This window comes from Onychostruthus taczanowskii, unplaced genomic scaffold, assembly GCF_017590055.1.
Source record: "Onychostruthus taczanowskii isolate IOZ18803 unplaced genomic scaffold, ASM1759005v1 scaffold4, whole genome shotgun sequence".
Taxonomy (NCBI): domain Eukaryota; kingdom Metazoa; phylum Chordata; class Aves; order Passeriformes; family Passeridae; genus Onychostruthus; species Onychostruthus taczanowskii.
The window spans coordinates 4,252,599-4,268,638 of NW_024501459.1; the positions used below are offsets into that span (position 1 = coordinate 4,252,599).

The window sequence follows — 16,040 nt, forward strand, 5'->3', positions numbered from 1 at the left end:
TGGCGGCCCGGCCGTGCCACTCAGAGCCGCCGGGGCGTGGGCGGCGGCGGCGCGGGGCCGGGGGGAGCCGCGGGGCCGGGAGCGGGGTAGGCTGCGCCCGTACTTAAGCGCGCTGCCCGAGCCGCTGACGTCTTTCGAATTGGAGACGGGCTGCCCCGCTCCCGCCCCGGGCTCCAGCGGACACGGCCGGGGACGGAGGTGAGTGCCGCCGGCGGCGACCCGCGCCGTGCCCGCCGGCCGCTTCCCTTTCCCGGCCGGCGCTGGGAAGTCTCGCTCGACCTTCGCCGTCCGCGAGCCGGGGCAGCTCCGCTCGGGCCCGGCGGCGGCGCGGCCCGGGCACCGCTCCCTGGCGGCAGGTGGTGCCGAGGGGAGGCGGCGGGAGCGGCCGCGGGGAACGACCCGGGGCGGGGGAAGGGGTCGCCGGGCGCCTCCGGCCGCTCCGCCGCCGGCGGCAGGCAGGGACCAGGCGGGGGAGCGCCGGCCTCGCCTCCGCACCTGGACGGCCCCCGGCCTTCCCCGGGAAGCCGAGTTGGGCAAGGCGACAGCTCCGCGGTGCTGAGCGTCAGGGACCGCCGGCTGCCTCCTCCTGCCTCCGCCGCCGTAACAGCCCAAAATGCCGTAGGAATTTTAGTACGGCCTTGGCTCCAGGCTTCAAAGTTTTAATGAGCTGGTCTGCACTGCAGCATAATTAGCGAATTTGTATCTGTATGTGTGCATTTAAAGCAGACCAAACGCTTTTCAATGGGCGGGGGCCTGCAGCGAAGTGCCCTGATGGTTTATGAACTGAAAAAGCCCTAGGGTTAAAGAGTGCCAGCAACAGCCCTGGTTCTCTGTGGTACAGTTTACAACTGTTAATGTGTTAAAGCATACTTAAGAACTGTGGCATAGACAAGCCTTCGGTTGTGGTTGGGCTCTGACCTGTAATCTGAAAGCAGGAAGGGAAGCCCGTACATGTGCAGAACCTGGGAGGAGGGGGAAGCTCGCTTCCTGCCCAACTGCTCATTCAGTCGCACAGCAGCATTTCGGCGTGACCCGCCTGCCCTTCCAGCTGATAATGTTTCAAGTCTGAAGTACTTCGGAGAGGGGGAGAGGGCAACACGCGCAGGAGCTATCAGACCTTTAGTGTAGTACCAAGAATGTTTAAGCATTTGCCTGCTCCGAGCTGTGCATCTTCATTAGAACCTGAACTGCTTATTCGTTAAGTAGGTGTTTAATGGATTGTGTGCGTTGTTCCTTAGACCGGGCACGGTTGCAGACTCTGGTAGTGTAATCAAACTGAAAGTGTCAAGTGCAGTTTGTATAAGGAACACTGATTATGGCCCGGTCCTATGACTCACAAGTATTCTTTCAGAGAGTAAGTCTGAAGTCAGAGTGACACTGTACACCTTGAGGCATGTCTGCTTAGGTGGTGCTAGCAATGAAATGCACAGACACATGCAAACATGTAAAAAAATCTTGTTTCTGTTGTGGTGAGTTAGGCAAGACATTGTGGTATGCTTCTTTTGCTTCCTACTTCTCCCTTCTCTCCTCCTTTCTCGAAGTCTGTGATGATGCTAGTATACCTGCTTGTGTTTCCATTTGAGTTGGAAGTGCCTCCTCAAAAATGCACTTCCACCCATCAAAAAAGAGAACATTAGCCTGCCTTGTGAAATTAACTTAAGCACTGGATAGTTCTCAAAGGAAAGTGAAAGCATTTACCCCCCCGCCCCCCCCATGCTGTTAATTAAAAGGCCCATTTGCAGAAGATAATTACATGGAAAGCAAAGAGTACTCCAAGCACCAGGAAAGTATATATGCACAGCTTGTAAAACCTAGGGCTTGTTTGCTGGGAATAGTTTACTCTTAACCAAAGAAGAAACCCCATCTAAAACATGGTTTACTATGAACTACAAAGAGCAGTGTTTGAATTATTTTTTTTTAATGTGATATCAAGCAATACTGGCTTTTTACTGCAGACTTGCACTTATCATTCCATAATGTGCACAGCAACAGGTCGAAGTTAAAGATTAGCACCGATTTTTTTCAAGAAAGGAAAAACCAACAAGATTAAGTTGTGCCCTTCATTAGCAGTAATTTTCATTTTCTCCCTCCGTCCTGTGTTTCTGATTGCATTGATTCAAGCAGTCATCTGGTCACCATTAATTTATTTTTTGCTACATTTAGTATTTGTTTGGAACATACCTGTATCACCATATGTGTGCTGGAGGCAATGTATAGGAAGCTGTAAAGGGAAAGAGGGTCTGCTGTTGATCTTGATGTCATCTTGGATCAGTGTGGAGTCTTGGCACTGAACTCTGTGTCTCTCAAGCTTACAGAGTCAGTGTCAAACTACTAAATGGTAAAAAATGTGATTCAAGCTGTCATATACAGTGTAAGTGGGTCTGGTCCCACCTTGCGGTGAAACCAGTTCTTTTTCTATTAAATATTTGCTATAACAACACAGGAGATAGTTGGGCACTTTTCGTACCTGGGAAAGCTCAGTGATGATGCAGATGTGATCCAGTGAAGGAGTAGGAACAAATCTGGAAAAGTTTACTTGTACATTCCTCCCACACACTATTAATTGAAGTGTCTACAGTGTGTTGGCTGTGAAAGCTTCTATGGAGCTGTTTCTCCTACACGTGGTCACTTCCTCCATCATACACAGGCTGGTGTGAGAGCTGCAGTGGCTCCGTTCTCTGCAGGAATTTATCAGGTAATGAGCAGTCTTGGCAATGGGCTAAACTTGCCAGTGTTGTCTTGCTGTTGAAATAACACTTTGCAAAAGAAGGTTTATTGTTTTGTTTAGTTTTTTTTAAAGATAACAAAACTGTGTGTTGCTGGAAGGCCTTTATTACATCCTGAAATTCAGACTTAATCCTGAGTTAATGTTAAAAGTAGATACTTAACCTGTTTATTTTCCCTTTCTAGCCAAGGTACGAGTGTCTGTCTAGAATGTCCAGGCATGCAAAAAAGCTTAGAGATCACGATATAAATCCATGTCTAGCGGTAAGATGATCAAATTGAGATTTCTGTCTGTACATTTCAGTGCCAAATAATGCACTTTCTAGGGGACTGTTTTGTGGATAGCACACTGGCATTATAGCACTTTACATTAAAAGTTTCTTTAGAGTCTGAAGATGGGAAGGGCTGAAAATCATCCATTATAATAAGCATGAAATAACAAGTTAATTCCCCATAAATAGGAATAATACAACTGCTGGCAGTCTCTTAAATTTTCTGTCCCTAAAACCAGAGCCTGAAATCCTGGTTAGACAAGCTTGGTTATTTCTTAAAAGTCTTTTGTGAGTTATACTAAGCATTATTGTAAACAAATATTCTATGGACTCTGCACTTACTGTCTGAAGAGTACTATTCACTGTTATCTCCAAATTAAATCACTGCTTGGAAGTACTGATGATCCTTTGTAATAGGTGTTACTTTGCTCTCTTTGATAGTGCTCTTTCATCTGAAGAGCTCACTCCTATCTTCATAGTTATTCTGGGACTTGTTAAAATATTTAAACACTGAGTACAGTAACTTCCCTCAGCTCTGAAGTATGTTTTCCCCTATTAAAGGAAACAGATGCCACTACAAAATGTATGGATGACAACAACTATAACAAGGATATGTGTACTGATTATTTTTTGAAGTACAAAAACTGCAGAAAATTCTGGGTAAGCACAGTAAACTTTCTAAATTTTACTCCCTGCTTTGCTTTATGTACATTACTTCTGACATGCTGCTTTCTAAACCCTTCAAACTCAGCTAATGATGTTTTTATGGTAACTTACTAGCCCAGGTAGTATCAGTATGCGTTGCTGTAAGACTTTAAGCTCATGCACATCAAAGTCCTTCACTTGATTGTCCTGGGTTTACTCTCTTAGATTGTGAGTCAGTGTTCTTGCAGTACCTGATTTTTTTCCTCTGAACTTGAGTCACATATTTCTAGTAATAAGTTCTCTCTTAAACTGATGCAGTGAAAAAATTCTGAGGCAAGGTAAGGTTATCTAGTTTCCCACTGGCTTGGATCATGTTTACTTTAACCTGATATAAAGCTTATTTGGTGGTGGAGAAATACCATGAAGATTCATGTGCAGTTAAACTGTTTTCTGCTGTTTCCTTATACCATTGAAGTAAAGAGTTTTTTGCTTGGCCTTTAAATACTTATGCAAATTAGAAAAAAAACTATTTACAGACAATTGTGCATTGGTCTGGCATAGAGTAATGGGAATACTGATTGGACTGTATTCTGGAGCAGCAAGGTAAACTATCAGGTATCTTGAACTAACTACTGGTACATTTAGTTACCAGCTAATTAGGCTTTTAGAATACCTAGGTCTTGATATATGAAGCATTTTTCTATTAAAGAATCTTGTTCATTCAGAGCTCAGGGCAATCTGTTCTCATGGTCACTTTGTTCTATTTTCAGCATGGAATTATGATGCAAAGGAAGAGAAATGGTGTGAAACCAGAGATGCCCTCAGCAGAAGAACGAAAGAAAATCTTGGAATCAATGGAGAAGCCCTACTGACTAGAAACCTGAATTGATGGACTGTTGTCATTGTACATATGAAGACTTAGCAGCAGCAAGTTTAAGAACTGGATTTTACAGTTGCCATCTGTTGGATTAAAATAAGATCTCAAATTTTGAAATGTGTGAGCTTTCTAGGATAGAGCTTCCCTGGGTTTGTTCCTACTTCCTGTCATAGGAACCTGGCCTCTCTTTATTGGAAGATACGGGTCTCACTGCAGCTTGTGTAGAAACTTTTGGAAGTAGAAACTACCTTGCTGTGAAATGCTAAATATAAAATTAATGGGACTTGAAGAAAGCCTGTTTGAAACAATGGGCTGGTGAGCATTGCAGTGTGGTTCTGAGTTCTAAGAATGCAGCAGGTTGAGAACTGGTACATGCAACATGTTTCTTGCACTCAGCTGTTCTGCTCAATAGTATGGATTTACTATGTGTGATTTCATCACTATTTTCGTATGTTGAATTTTGTGTCCTCAGTTTAAATAAGACTGTTCATTAAGTAAAATCCTAAATCCAACAAGCTTGTCCTTGGGTCTCCCACTGCACTTGTCAGTGACAGCAGAAGCTTGCAGTAAGTCAGATGTGCAAGCTCTGCTAGTTAGAAGGTTAGAGGGACTGGTGAAGATAAAAGTGAACTCCTCAGGTCTGAGCTGCATAGTAATTTCTGCGGATAGTAAATAGATACTTTGGTGGCGGGCAGGCAGGGGGGACTTGCAGACATGTAAACAGATCCTCTGAGTGACATGGCAGGTTTAACTATAGTACATCTATCTAAGACTCTGGACAGCTGAAACCTGGGGTTTGGAAATGCTTACTCATACAAGATTACAAAGCTCAGTTTAAACAGGTACTCTAATCTTAAATAAGGTTGTTTTTTTTTTTTTTAGCTAAATTGAACTACTAATAAATGTAAACAGGTTGCTGTCTAGTGAAAGCAGTGTTTTTTACTTTTTAACTTCTGGTGTTCTGGCTTAAAAGCTTGTGTCCTATGATAAAACAGAAAAACTACTGTCATGAGCTCAGGTTCCATGTGAAATCCTTTAGTTCTTACTGGGATCATCTTGGCAGAACTCTGGCTGACCTCATGAAGGATGGTGTAAAAGTGTTGTCTCTCTATTTAGACTGTTTTGGAAAGAGTTCATGGCTTTCTGTTTCTCCTGTCTGGCTTGTCTTGTTTCTTTCCACTGTAGGCCTATTTCTATGCTTGCAGTGATTTTAGGCTGCTTCCTTGTTGTTTGATCTGACTAGTAACTCCACAAAATCTGCTTTTGCTCTTCCTTTCTGCTCTCTGTTTACATCTGAATTTTGAAATTGATTGATCCTACCCTCTCCGTTGGAATGAGTGTGTAACTCTATGCCTTTTGAGTATGAAATTCTCCAAGCAAAGCTGTACAGCCTTCAAACATGTCACAAGTTCTCTTGTCAGTTCCTGGCAAGGAAAATGTACTTTCTTCCATCAAGACCATAAGATTCTTTATTTCAAATTACTTTCTCTTCGCCTAAAGTGCAGACTTTGACATTTTCCTCTTTTTGTAGTTGGTTTCTTTTTTGTTTGTTTGTTTGGTTTTTGTTGTTGTTGTCATCTTTGGTTGGTTGTTTTTTGGTGCTTTGTTGTTTTTTGGTTTTTTTTTTTTTTTGGTAGGTTGGTTTGTTTTGTTTTTGGGGTTTTTATTGTTTTTTTTTTGTTCCCCTGTGTGTGCAGCTGAAGATACTTTCATTCCACATTCAAGGGCTTGCTCTTTTCTGCCACATCCTTGCTATCTTTTAATACCTTCCTACATACCATTTTTTCCTAATTTTTTTGCCCATTTGACACCAGTTCTTTTTTTGACTGATTTTAATATTTTGGTCTGTTCTCATTGCAGTTTTTTTCTAGTACCTTTGTTCTGTCTCTGATCTAATGACGTAGTCTTGCAGTGACTTTCTAATATAGCTCCTTTTGAAGGTCGTGTGTTCTGTGTTCTTTCATAGTGAGAGAACTTCTTGCTTTCATTAAACTTAGCCATAATACTTCCTCATTAACCATGCCTCTCTTTGATCTTGTTCATCTGCGGATTTTGGGGAGCAGTTGTCCTCTTCCCTAGGGCTGTGTCTCTTCAGACTCTCCTGCCTTTGCTGCCTTTCTGGCTTTTTGCCTCCCTTGGTGTCTAAGGGCACCTTCTCTCCTACTTGGCAAAGGTTTGTCATTTGCCACCTCTGTTGTATCTTTGGACATGTTCTTTGCTCCTGTGGCTTTAACTGCTATTCTAGTACTTGCTGTTTTTCTGTTGCTGTGCTCTTAAATTCTGGGCTTATGTTAAAATCTACAGTATATTTTATGTGCAAGAAAAACATTGTATCGTTCTCGATGTGGGTATGCTGATTCTTCTTTGCATAAGCTCAAGTTCCTCAATGTCATCTCATTTATCCTAGGATTTCTTTTCAGGTTTTCTTTGCATATAGAAATGCTCTTTCTCTTAGGTTAACTGTTGCACTTAAAACTTGGTTTTTTTTCTGACAAGATTTGCTCAGAAAGCTTCCACTAATGTTATTTTCTTTTAAAGGATGACTGGCCTATCTTTTGGCATTGATAGGTACCCTGTGCTGCTTTGTAAAGTGTTTGTAAAGAACTAGTACTTGTCTTCAAAAAATCAGAGGAGATGCATTACTACTTTCAGGTATCAGTGCCAGAATGTGGGCTCACAGGATGGGCTAAGGCACATGTAATGCATGAACAGTAGTCTTCTGATCATCAGTGGATGTACATGGTAGGCTCCCAGTGGATGTTACAACAAAAATGAGTTTAATGTAGAACTGAGGGAAATTTAAGCAGTTACCTTGTTGCTTTAATTCAGGTAATCAGTCATCTGTTGTAGAGAATATAATTTATTTGCATTGCATATTCCTTACTGTTAAATAACACAAGTTTATGAAAAATCTTGGGGGAGCAAGGAGTTTTCTTCCTCATGTTGTAATGTCTCAGAAGTGATCAGTTACTTGAGTATGAGTTTTTATTCTTTTTATTCTTCACTTGAGGTTGCTGTTCTTGCTTTCACTGCTGAAGCTTGAGTGGTAAAGAGTGATAGCTTAAACACAGGCTCTTACGGGTTGAGATTTTTCCATTAAGTTTTGTAGTGTGATTAACTACCTTTGGTTGTGAGCCAAAGATAATGGTCTTTTCCTCATACCTGAGAGCTTACATTCCACACTTCATGAAACAGAGGTAAGCTGCAGCTTGCCACTCTTACTGGATGAAAAAAACCAAAACTGGGCTGCATTATTAATTTCCCTAAAGCACACTCTTGTATGTTAACCCAGAAAGTGTAACACAGTGGATCAACGTAATTAATTAAGAAACAGGGAAGGGACCTGTGGGTTGGGTTTTGGTTTGTTTTTTCTAAAATATCTATAATTACTCATTTTGCTTGTGATACAAGGACCAAATCTGGATAGTGGCATTAATGTTTGATAACTTTTTTGTTTGACAGCTGGATGGTGCTGTTGTACAACAGACTGAAAACAGAAGCACTCCACCCACTCACTACTAGCTCTTTCACGCTTTTTTGGTCTCTTCCCACAGAGGTAGCAGAATTCTTCTAATAGAAAGGAGAGATTGGTTCTGTCTCTACACTATAAACAGAAAAGAAGGACAGGAGTCTAAATCATTGCTGGGAAATAGGAGATTTCTGTGCAGCCTGAGAAGCCTTGGAATATGGTCCTTGATAGTTTTTTTCAGTGTGGTTATTTGATCACAGCTAGGCACTAAACAGTAGTTGTAGGCTTTCTCCAGGTCTAGGTGAATATCCTGATTCCCATCTGTACATTTTTGCCTTCTCATTTTTTTCTGTTACCCTACAGTGCAAAGCCTTGTCTGGCTCAGAGTTTTCTGCTACCACAATTGGGATGAGTCTGTGCTCTTGAAGATGTTCAAAGGAAGTTCACAGAATTGCAGAGTATGCTGATTTGGAAAGGACCCACAAGGATCATTGAGTCCAAGTTGCCTAGCTCTAGAGTCCTTAAAATTTCTTCGGATTTAGCTGAAGCTTTTGAAAGGCAGGGAGTTGAATCTGCTGCTGCTCCAAGTCACTTTCATGGTCTTGTAATGAAGCTTTTGCACTCAAGTGATGAAGAACATGTGCACTGGAGTACAAAATGTTACGCTGCTCTAATGCATTTGGAGACAGCCCTTAACTCATGTTAAAAGTATCTGCATCTTTAAAGTTGGTCTTCTGAAATAGCCATGAAAGAAGTAATTATTGTGTGGAAAACCAGTACACCATTGCAGGCTTTTGTTTTCTTGGAAGAATCTCAGGCAACTGGAAGAAATAGTTCTGTAAGAATTAAATTAATAAAAAGTAAAACAAGCTGGCTACTTCAGAATATTTTTACTTTTATTGCAACCTATTAGATATGAAGAAGAAAACAGAAGTACTGCATTTATATTGACTAAATGCAGTGGATCACTTAAACTTAATTGCCTTCTGACATATATGATACCATAATGTAGTAACTCAAACCATCAGATTGTGAATAAGTAATTTTTATCTATCCTTTAGGTTTCTACCTTGATGACTCCTATCTCAAAATCCTTTTTTGGAAGAATGGTTCTGAAGATCCTCAGTCATTACTTGCTCTTAGAAGTCCCACTACCCTTGAGCTGTGTCTTTACCTATTTTACTTCAATAAACTGCTATGCACTGCAAACATTTCCTGATACCAAGTGACTGGCAGAACACAACAGAATTCTGCATAGAACAAAACTGAGCTATTGAGTCTGTCAAAATGGAAAACCACTGTAACAAGGTGATGTGTAATGACAAAAAAAGATTATGCTCAAGATGGTATATTCAGTCAATACCTCATTTCTGAAAGTACTTCACAGCTCTAAGACAAATTCACACTAATAGAAATAATGTAGGGACAACAGCAGCCATCAGCTTACACCTGACTTTGAAGAATCTAAAAATTTTTAATTGATTATAAAGATTGCAATTGTTTTGGCAAAAAAAGATTTTGCAGTGTTTTTATGGAAATAGCCTGCTGGTAATATTTTGTTACTGTGTCACATATGGATCTCAAATTTTTGTTTCCCTGAACTGTGGTTCCATGAGCAGTCTTTGCAGAGTTGCCTGCAGCTGTTGAAGTTGTCAGCGAATGTGGTTGCATATTACAAGTAGGGTGATATTTTCTCCTATTTTTATTAAATAGTGGAATTGAATGAAGTTGCTGTATTAAAATATGTCAGTCATACAGTGCTTGCTTCAATCTCTTAAGTTACAAAAGGATGGAATGAAGCTAGCAAGATAAATCCTTAGGTAGGGGATACACTGTGGATTTACCATATCCTGCATATCAGTTTTGAGTACTTTTCCTAATGCTGAATGAATTTGAATGGATGTTACTGGTAATCTAAGAAATGCTGTGTTTCAATATTTATCTATGACAGGTAAACTAAAGTGGTTCTTAAGCTAAAGGTGACAGTTCAAGATGTGGGAAAAACCCTTTTGACTTTCAGATTGAAAATGGACAGGTTTTCAGGGTTCTGTACCTGTTGGCTGTTGTGTTTAGACATCAAAAGCCTATGGATGGCAGAAACTTTGATCCTAGAAGTCTCTGGTGCTTCATGTTCTGCTTTGCACTTTGGTGCTGACAGTGCTGATGAACTTGCTTGTTCCTACCTCAACACTGCTGGGATTTATGGAAAAAATACTTCATCAGCCTTGATTGACTGTGAAGTCTGCTAGGTTGTAGGTGAACAGAAGGAATTTATTTTTCTGAAAGGTGTTGTTTGAATGGCCATCTTAATAGTCATTCCCTTCAGCAAATGCTGTTCTATGTCCCTTCTTCCCTCCAGCAGGTGCCTCTGTGTGATTCCCCAGCATCAGTGTTAACACAGACCTCTATCCTGGGGCCTGTATCCAGCTGCCCAATAGCAGAGGGAAAAGGGGATCACCATTGTTCTTCAGCCCAGCTGGACTTCTGAGCACCTCTCTGTAGAGCTGCAGCCATCCTTATGTCCCTGGGCTGGAAGGGACAATGTAGGGTGTCTGAGTAAGCACCAAAACCAGGAAGCAAATGCTGAAGTCATAGCTGCTCTCACAAGTCAGAAGGCTTTCTGTGCTTGAAAAAGGGCTTAGCTATTCAAAGCTGTGAGCACTCAGGGGCTGTGATTCTTAAAACTCAGAGCTGTAAGATTGGGTCCAATGTTACCCTGCCATTACCCAGTCCACCATCAAACCCTGTCCCTTAGCAGCACATCTACACATCCTTCCAATAGCTCCAGGAATGGAGACTCCACCACTCCCCTGGGCAGCCTCTTCCAATTGTTGGCAATCCTTTTGGTGAAGAAAATTTTCCAGTCTCCAATCTCAAGCTCCCCTGGCAAAACATGAAGCCTTTTCCTCTTGTTTGTTACCTGGGAGAAGAGACTGACTCTCGCCTCGTTACAAGGTGCTTTCAGGTTGTTGCAGAGAGCAATGAGGTTCCCCCACTGAGCCTCCTTTTCTCCTGGCTAAACAACCCCAATTCCATTAGCTGCTTCTCATAAAACTTGTGCTCTAGACCCTTCTTGAAGAATGTCTAGCCTTCCTGGACTTGTTTGCCCTTCAGGGCTACTTCTGAAGCAGTCCTATCAACCAGGCTCCACAACAGCCCAAAATCTGTCCAATGTGGCAATTCTGCTGGATACATCTCCCTCCTACCCCTCCACTTGCTCCCTTCTCTGAGAATCAAAAACTCATTTCATGATTGCATGCCCCAGACGGTTTCCAACAGTCCTTTTCTGTTCACAAACAACTAGGGTGTCTTCCCTGGTTGGCTCCCTCATCAGCTGTGTTAGGAAGTTTTCTTCCAAACTCCAGGAATGTCCTGGGCTGTTTTCTCTCTGCTGTGCTTTATGAGGTGACAAGTAGATAGAACCTAGAAGGAACCATGGTCTCCTAGCACCTTTAGCTAGGCAGTCTAAATAGTCTTTACAGTGTGCTCATTTATTTTGTCATTTATGTGTTCACACTGCAGTTGGGTGCTGCAAGCATATGTGTATGAGGAGCAGAAAACCACTGAAAAGGCTCACGGGTAGATCTTACATCTGCATCAAAAGCAGCTTTCAGGTTTCTGTCCTTTAAATTTTAATGTTCAAAACCCTGAGAATCAATTGCAATAATAAATAATACTTTAGTTCTTTTAGTGTCGCTGTGAGACAAGAAGAGTTCACAAAGTGCTTTGGTTGTGGTGTAGGGAAATTCCCAGCCAGGAGTTGGTAGAAAGCATCAGTATCTCTTTCTCCTCCAGTTTGGCAGCTGCAGGAAATCAGCCTGCCAGAAAAGCTGCTATAAAGCTGGATGTTAGCAAACAGGCAGCTGCTCCTTAAGTCAGGGTAATCTCATTCTCTGACCCAAATGGGTACAGATCAGCCCAATTTTGTACAGGTCTGGAAATGCAGGCTGGTCATTTTTGATTGTGCTGGTGAGGTCATTTCTTGCTGATTATTACTACCCATTGGCCACTGTAAAGCCCCAAGAAGCTGACACTGTTTCTAAAATCAGAGCAATTTGCTAACCTAAAATATTGATTAATTTGGTTTTGTTCACATCCTTTCTTGGGTCTTGAATTGCTGCTTACTTGTAGAAAATTATTCTTTGGGTAAGTTTTTCCTCGTGATTTATTTCCAGTTCAGCTTTCACATTGCTAGATTCTGCACCAACCCAAGAGAAAACACATTTGCTGAGCAGTAAGGGATTAACACCTTTGATGAGATGCGCCTGACACAGGAGGTTCACAGATGTTCTTGCACAAGTCATTAGAAGGACATTTGGCATGTGGCATTGCAGGAACATACTCAGCAAATCTCTAGGTAAGGAAATTGACTTAATAAACCTCTTAATCAAAATAGATGGAACCAAATCAGTTACTTTGCTGAGAAGTTTTTGTTTATTAGTGCAGTATAATTTGCTGCTTACCAAGCTCTCTGGTTCAGGCAGTGTTTGTGAGGGGAAGGCATGGTGGTGTTGGGAGGTTTCCTGCTGGAAGAGTGCAGCTCTGCTGGGAGCACAGTGGTGCCTGCTGCAGAGATGCTCCTCCTCTGGGTCCTTAAGGAAGAGACCCAACACGAAATTGTCAGACTATCAGAAGGCATCCACAACACGTTGCTACAGAACCCCTCCCAAAAAAAATCACTTGACATGAAAACCAAAGAAAGCTGAGCTGTTTGGTAGCCTGTTTGCTGCTTTTCATTTCATCAGTGATAAACACCAGAGAGAGGCTAAAGTAGGAAATTGTCAGACTATCAGAAGGCATCCTAGGACTCTGCTTCCAGTCTCATAATTATTTCTGGGGTGTCTAACAAGTTTCACTGTGCTACATTCACATGCATAAACCCTTTTGTGGGTAGTGAATATGTTGGCATATGCAGAGTTCTTTCAAAAGTCCATATTCAATACAGATTTCAACATCTGGACAACAAGTTGTCTCTCTGTATCCCCAAGTACCACAGAATGTTTTATAATTAAGTGTGACTTCTCCAAAGAGAGATGATTGCAGGAAAAAGAAATTTTTCTTCTATCAGAAGTTGCCAACCTGTATCTTTTTCTCTAGTGGAAGATATGTATGATATTTGGGCTATGATTTTCTTCACATTGGATGCTGGATTAAGGATCATGTGCTTTGGATTTTGCCTAACAGGTGGCCTGTCAGGTAGCTCACAGATAGTGTTGACTCCCACAGTATTTATCCAAATGACCTTAAAATAACTTATTCAGAGAAACAAAATTAAGGTCATAGCCTTTCCCACCTTAACCCGCTATTCCAATAGCTGAAGTAGTGACATCTAATATTGGTTTGCCAGATTATTTCACGTAATGTTACGAGAGACCCTACCTAACAAAACAGTAGTCAGCATATGCTGGATAATGTAATAAGTGTAGAAGTAATGAAGTGGTATCATGGGTGGTGAAACACAGGGCTTTTGGATGCCTTGCTCTGAGAAAAGCCATGATAAGGACCTGTCTTCATAGTAAGGTATGAAACTGCCATTCTGGCAGTCTAGTAAGCTCTGTTTGACACTGGGAGAATGATACCTACCCAGGAACAGCAGGACATAATAAAGTGTTCCTGTACTACAAATAAGGGTAATATAAACACAGTTTTCTGCTTTTCTTAAAGTATTTATGGTATGTATGCAGATCATATTTTTTCTCAGGTACTAAAAATGCCTGATTCTTGAGAGAAAAAATTGAGAGGAAAAGGTGTTTCTCGGTAGCTTGGTGCTTCTTATGCATCTGCCTTGAATTTTTCCCTGCTATGGAGGACAGCTAAGATTTAATTAACTACAAGCAGAAAAAGAACTAAATTCCTCATAAAGACCATATTCTGCCAGCTGGGCTGAAAAAACCTAAAACAAAAAATATGCAAGTAATGGCAGCTAATGGCATTTCCAAATAGGCCATCTCTAACCCTATTATCAAGATGGATTTGTACCTACACCAATAGTTTAACCACACTCCTCCTGTTCTTACACCTTCATCCAAGTTCCTCAAGTTTACCACATGGTAAATTCAAGTCCCTCCTCCCATCTGGAGAAGTTGGTGCAAAAAAAGAAGATATGGCAATATTTTGCCTCTACTCATGTTCCCTTAGAGAAACAGCTTTTCTTGGGAAGCTGGAGTCTGGTTCTAGTCCATTTTCTTGTCCTGAGATAAACCCAAAGTTTGCCTTTGAGAAGACAAGTGTGTTCACTATTCACCTCCACCCTTGATGGCAGAAATTGTTTTCAACACAGGCTGCATGGTCAGAGTGGAAGTGCAGTAAATGCTCCTGTTCTGTGGAAACTACAGATCAAAGTGATTATTGGGGCTTATTTTGACTGTAGCCAAGTGTTCTAAAGCATTACACAGTCTGTGAATTTGGTTTTTCTGCACTGTGTGTTAATAAATAATCCACTGTGTACCTTTATGTTGCGAAGTTTGGTGTTTCAATTGTTCATTGCAGAACATGGAAAGCAACTAATTATTACTAGTTTGTTTGGATTTTTTAAGTGGTACCCATGATTAGTAGATAAAACATTGTAAGGTGAGATAAACTGAAGGGCTGAGCTAACAGCTCATCATTGTCAAATGAGGAGACCCTGCTCCGTTTACCCTGTCCCATTGCCTAGGAACAGCTCATCTTCAACTTTCCACCAGTTTTTACACTTGCTGGGTCCTTCACTGGACTGCTCACATTTGATAACAAAGCAGCTTAAAGGGAAGAGCTTCTTTGTGGGCAGTGACTGGTCTTACATAATTTCACACTTAAACAAAGTGATTGTGCAAGCACTGGGACCTGTGAACCTCATGCACAAAGCAGCATCTGCTTACAGATAACCATTTGTGATTTTTGCCCTTCTGTTCAGTTGTGGACATTTAAGCCAAGTGACCTCCCATGTAAGCCTGGGTTACCACCAACCAAAGTGATGAGTCAAGACTGCAACAGCTCACATCCTCTGTGGCTCACCAGAGAGACCTCTAACACCAAAAGACTCTAGCTGCATGTCAGTGACTTCAATTCCAATTTTCCCATCTAATTGTTTAACAACAAAAGCCTGCAAAAAAAAGAAGTCTGACTAACTAATCATGAGTATTGCTTCCTGTTTTCTGAAGCTAAACCCAGAACAACGGTTTGTGTAATGATGATGAACTGTTAAATAAAATTAAGTCTCCTTCCCTATGGACTTCATAATAAAAATTGTAAACAATGTTTGGCAATCAAAGCTGCAGGCCTATGGGGTGTCATTCCCACATGGCATGAATTAGTGGAGAAAGGTTCGTTGTGCTTCCCTTCCCTAGCTGCCCACCCCTCCCTGGGTTTTGCATGTGCTAGCTTTGGACAGGGATGACTCAGCTGCTGGTGAATCACCTGCTGAAGTGCTCAAAGTGCTTGGCTGCAGTTCCTCAAGAAACAGCGAACTGTCAAGGCAGACTGGCAAGAGAATAATCCTCTGCAGCTGGGAGAATTTTTGTGCTTGCACATCTTGATTTAGAGTTCGCACAGATACTACTGTGATTTCAAAAATGCATATTGAAATGTTGCTTGCTAAAAAACTTCCTTGTGCAACTGCTTATTCATGATAGGGATTTTCATAGGCATTGCTCAAAAGCTTTTTTCATGAGACAACTGGTTGGTGAATGGCTCATGTACAATATAACTGGAGAAATACTCCTAAGGGATGTTTCACTGTTTTCCTATTGGTGACCTGAAAAGTAAGGGAATATTCCAACCAGGGAGATTGTTCCAGAAAAATATATGAGGTCTAGTAAATTCTTCTGAAATCTTGCTATTTCAAATTACTGTTTTCTGGATTGGTGGTCGTGGAGAAAGACAGAAGGAAAACTAAAAACCACATGGAAAGCTGCCAGGCTCAACATCCCTACATGTCCAACCAGCTGCTCAGGAGAAAAACATGAAAAACTTATTGTCCCTATGTGGCAAATCTAAATGTCTTTTACAAACAGAGCCTGTTTCAGAGATACAAAGCAATGTTAGTGTATTACAATAATTTTTAACTTATGTATCA

General features: G+C 41.5%; 1 protein-coding gene across 2 annotated transcripts; it reads left to right on the plus strand.

Annotated features, from left to right (window-relative positions):
• The first annotated feature begins 41 nt into the window (after positions 1 to 41).
• On the plus strand, positions 42 to 5,025 carry CHCHD7 (coiled-coil-helix-coiled-coil-helix domain containing 7). Of its 2 annotated transcripts, XM_041412569.1 has the most exons (5): positions 44 to 198; positions 2,579 to 2,695; positions 2,911 to 2,988; positions 3,558 to 3,656; positions 4,412 to 5,025. In XM_041412569.1, exons 3-5 carry the CDS (start codon positions 2,935 to 2,937, stop codon positions 4,511 to 4,513), a joined length of 255 nt encoding a protein of 84 aa, XP_041268503.1. In that variant the 5' UTR covers positions 44 to 198; positions 2,579 to 2,695; positions 2,911 to 2,934; the 3' UTR covers positions 4,514 to 5,025. The 2 variants fall into 2 exon arrangements, with proteins under 2 accessions (XP_041268502.1, XP_041268503.1); XM_041412568.1 differs by lacking the exon at positions 2,579 to 2,695 and having other exon boundaries at positions 42 to 198.
• Positions 5,026 to 16,040: the final 11,015 nt, after the last annotated feature.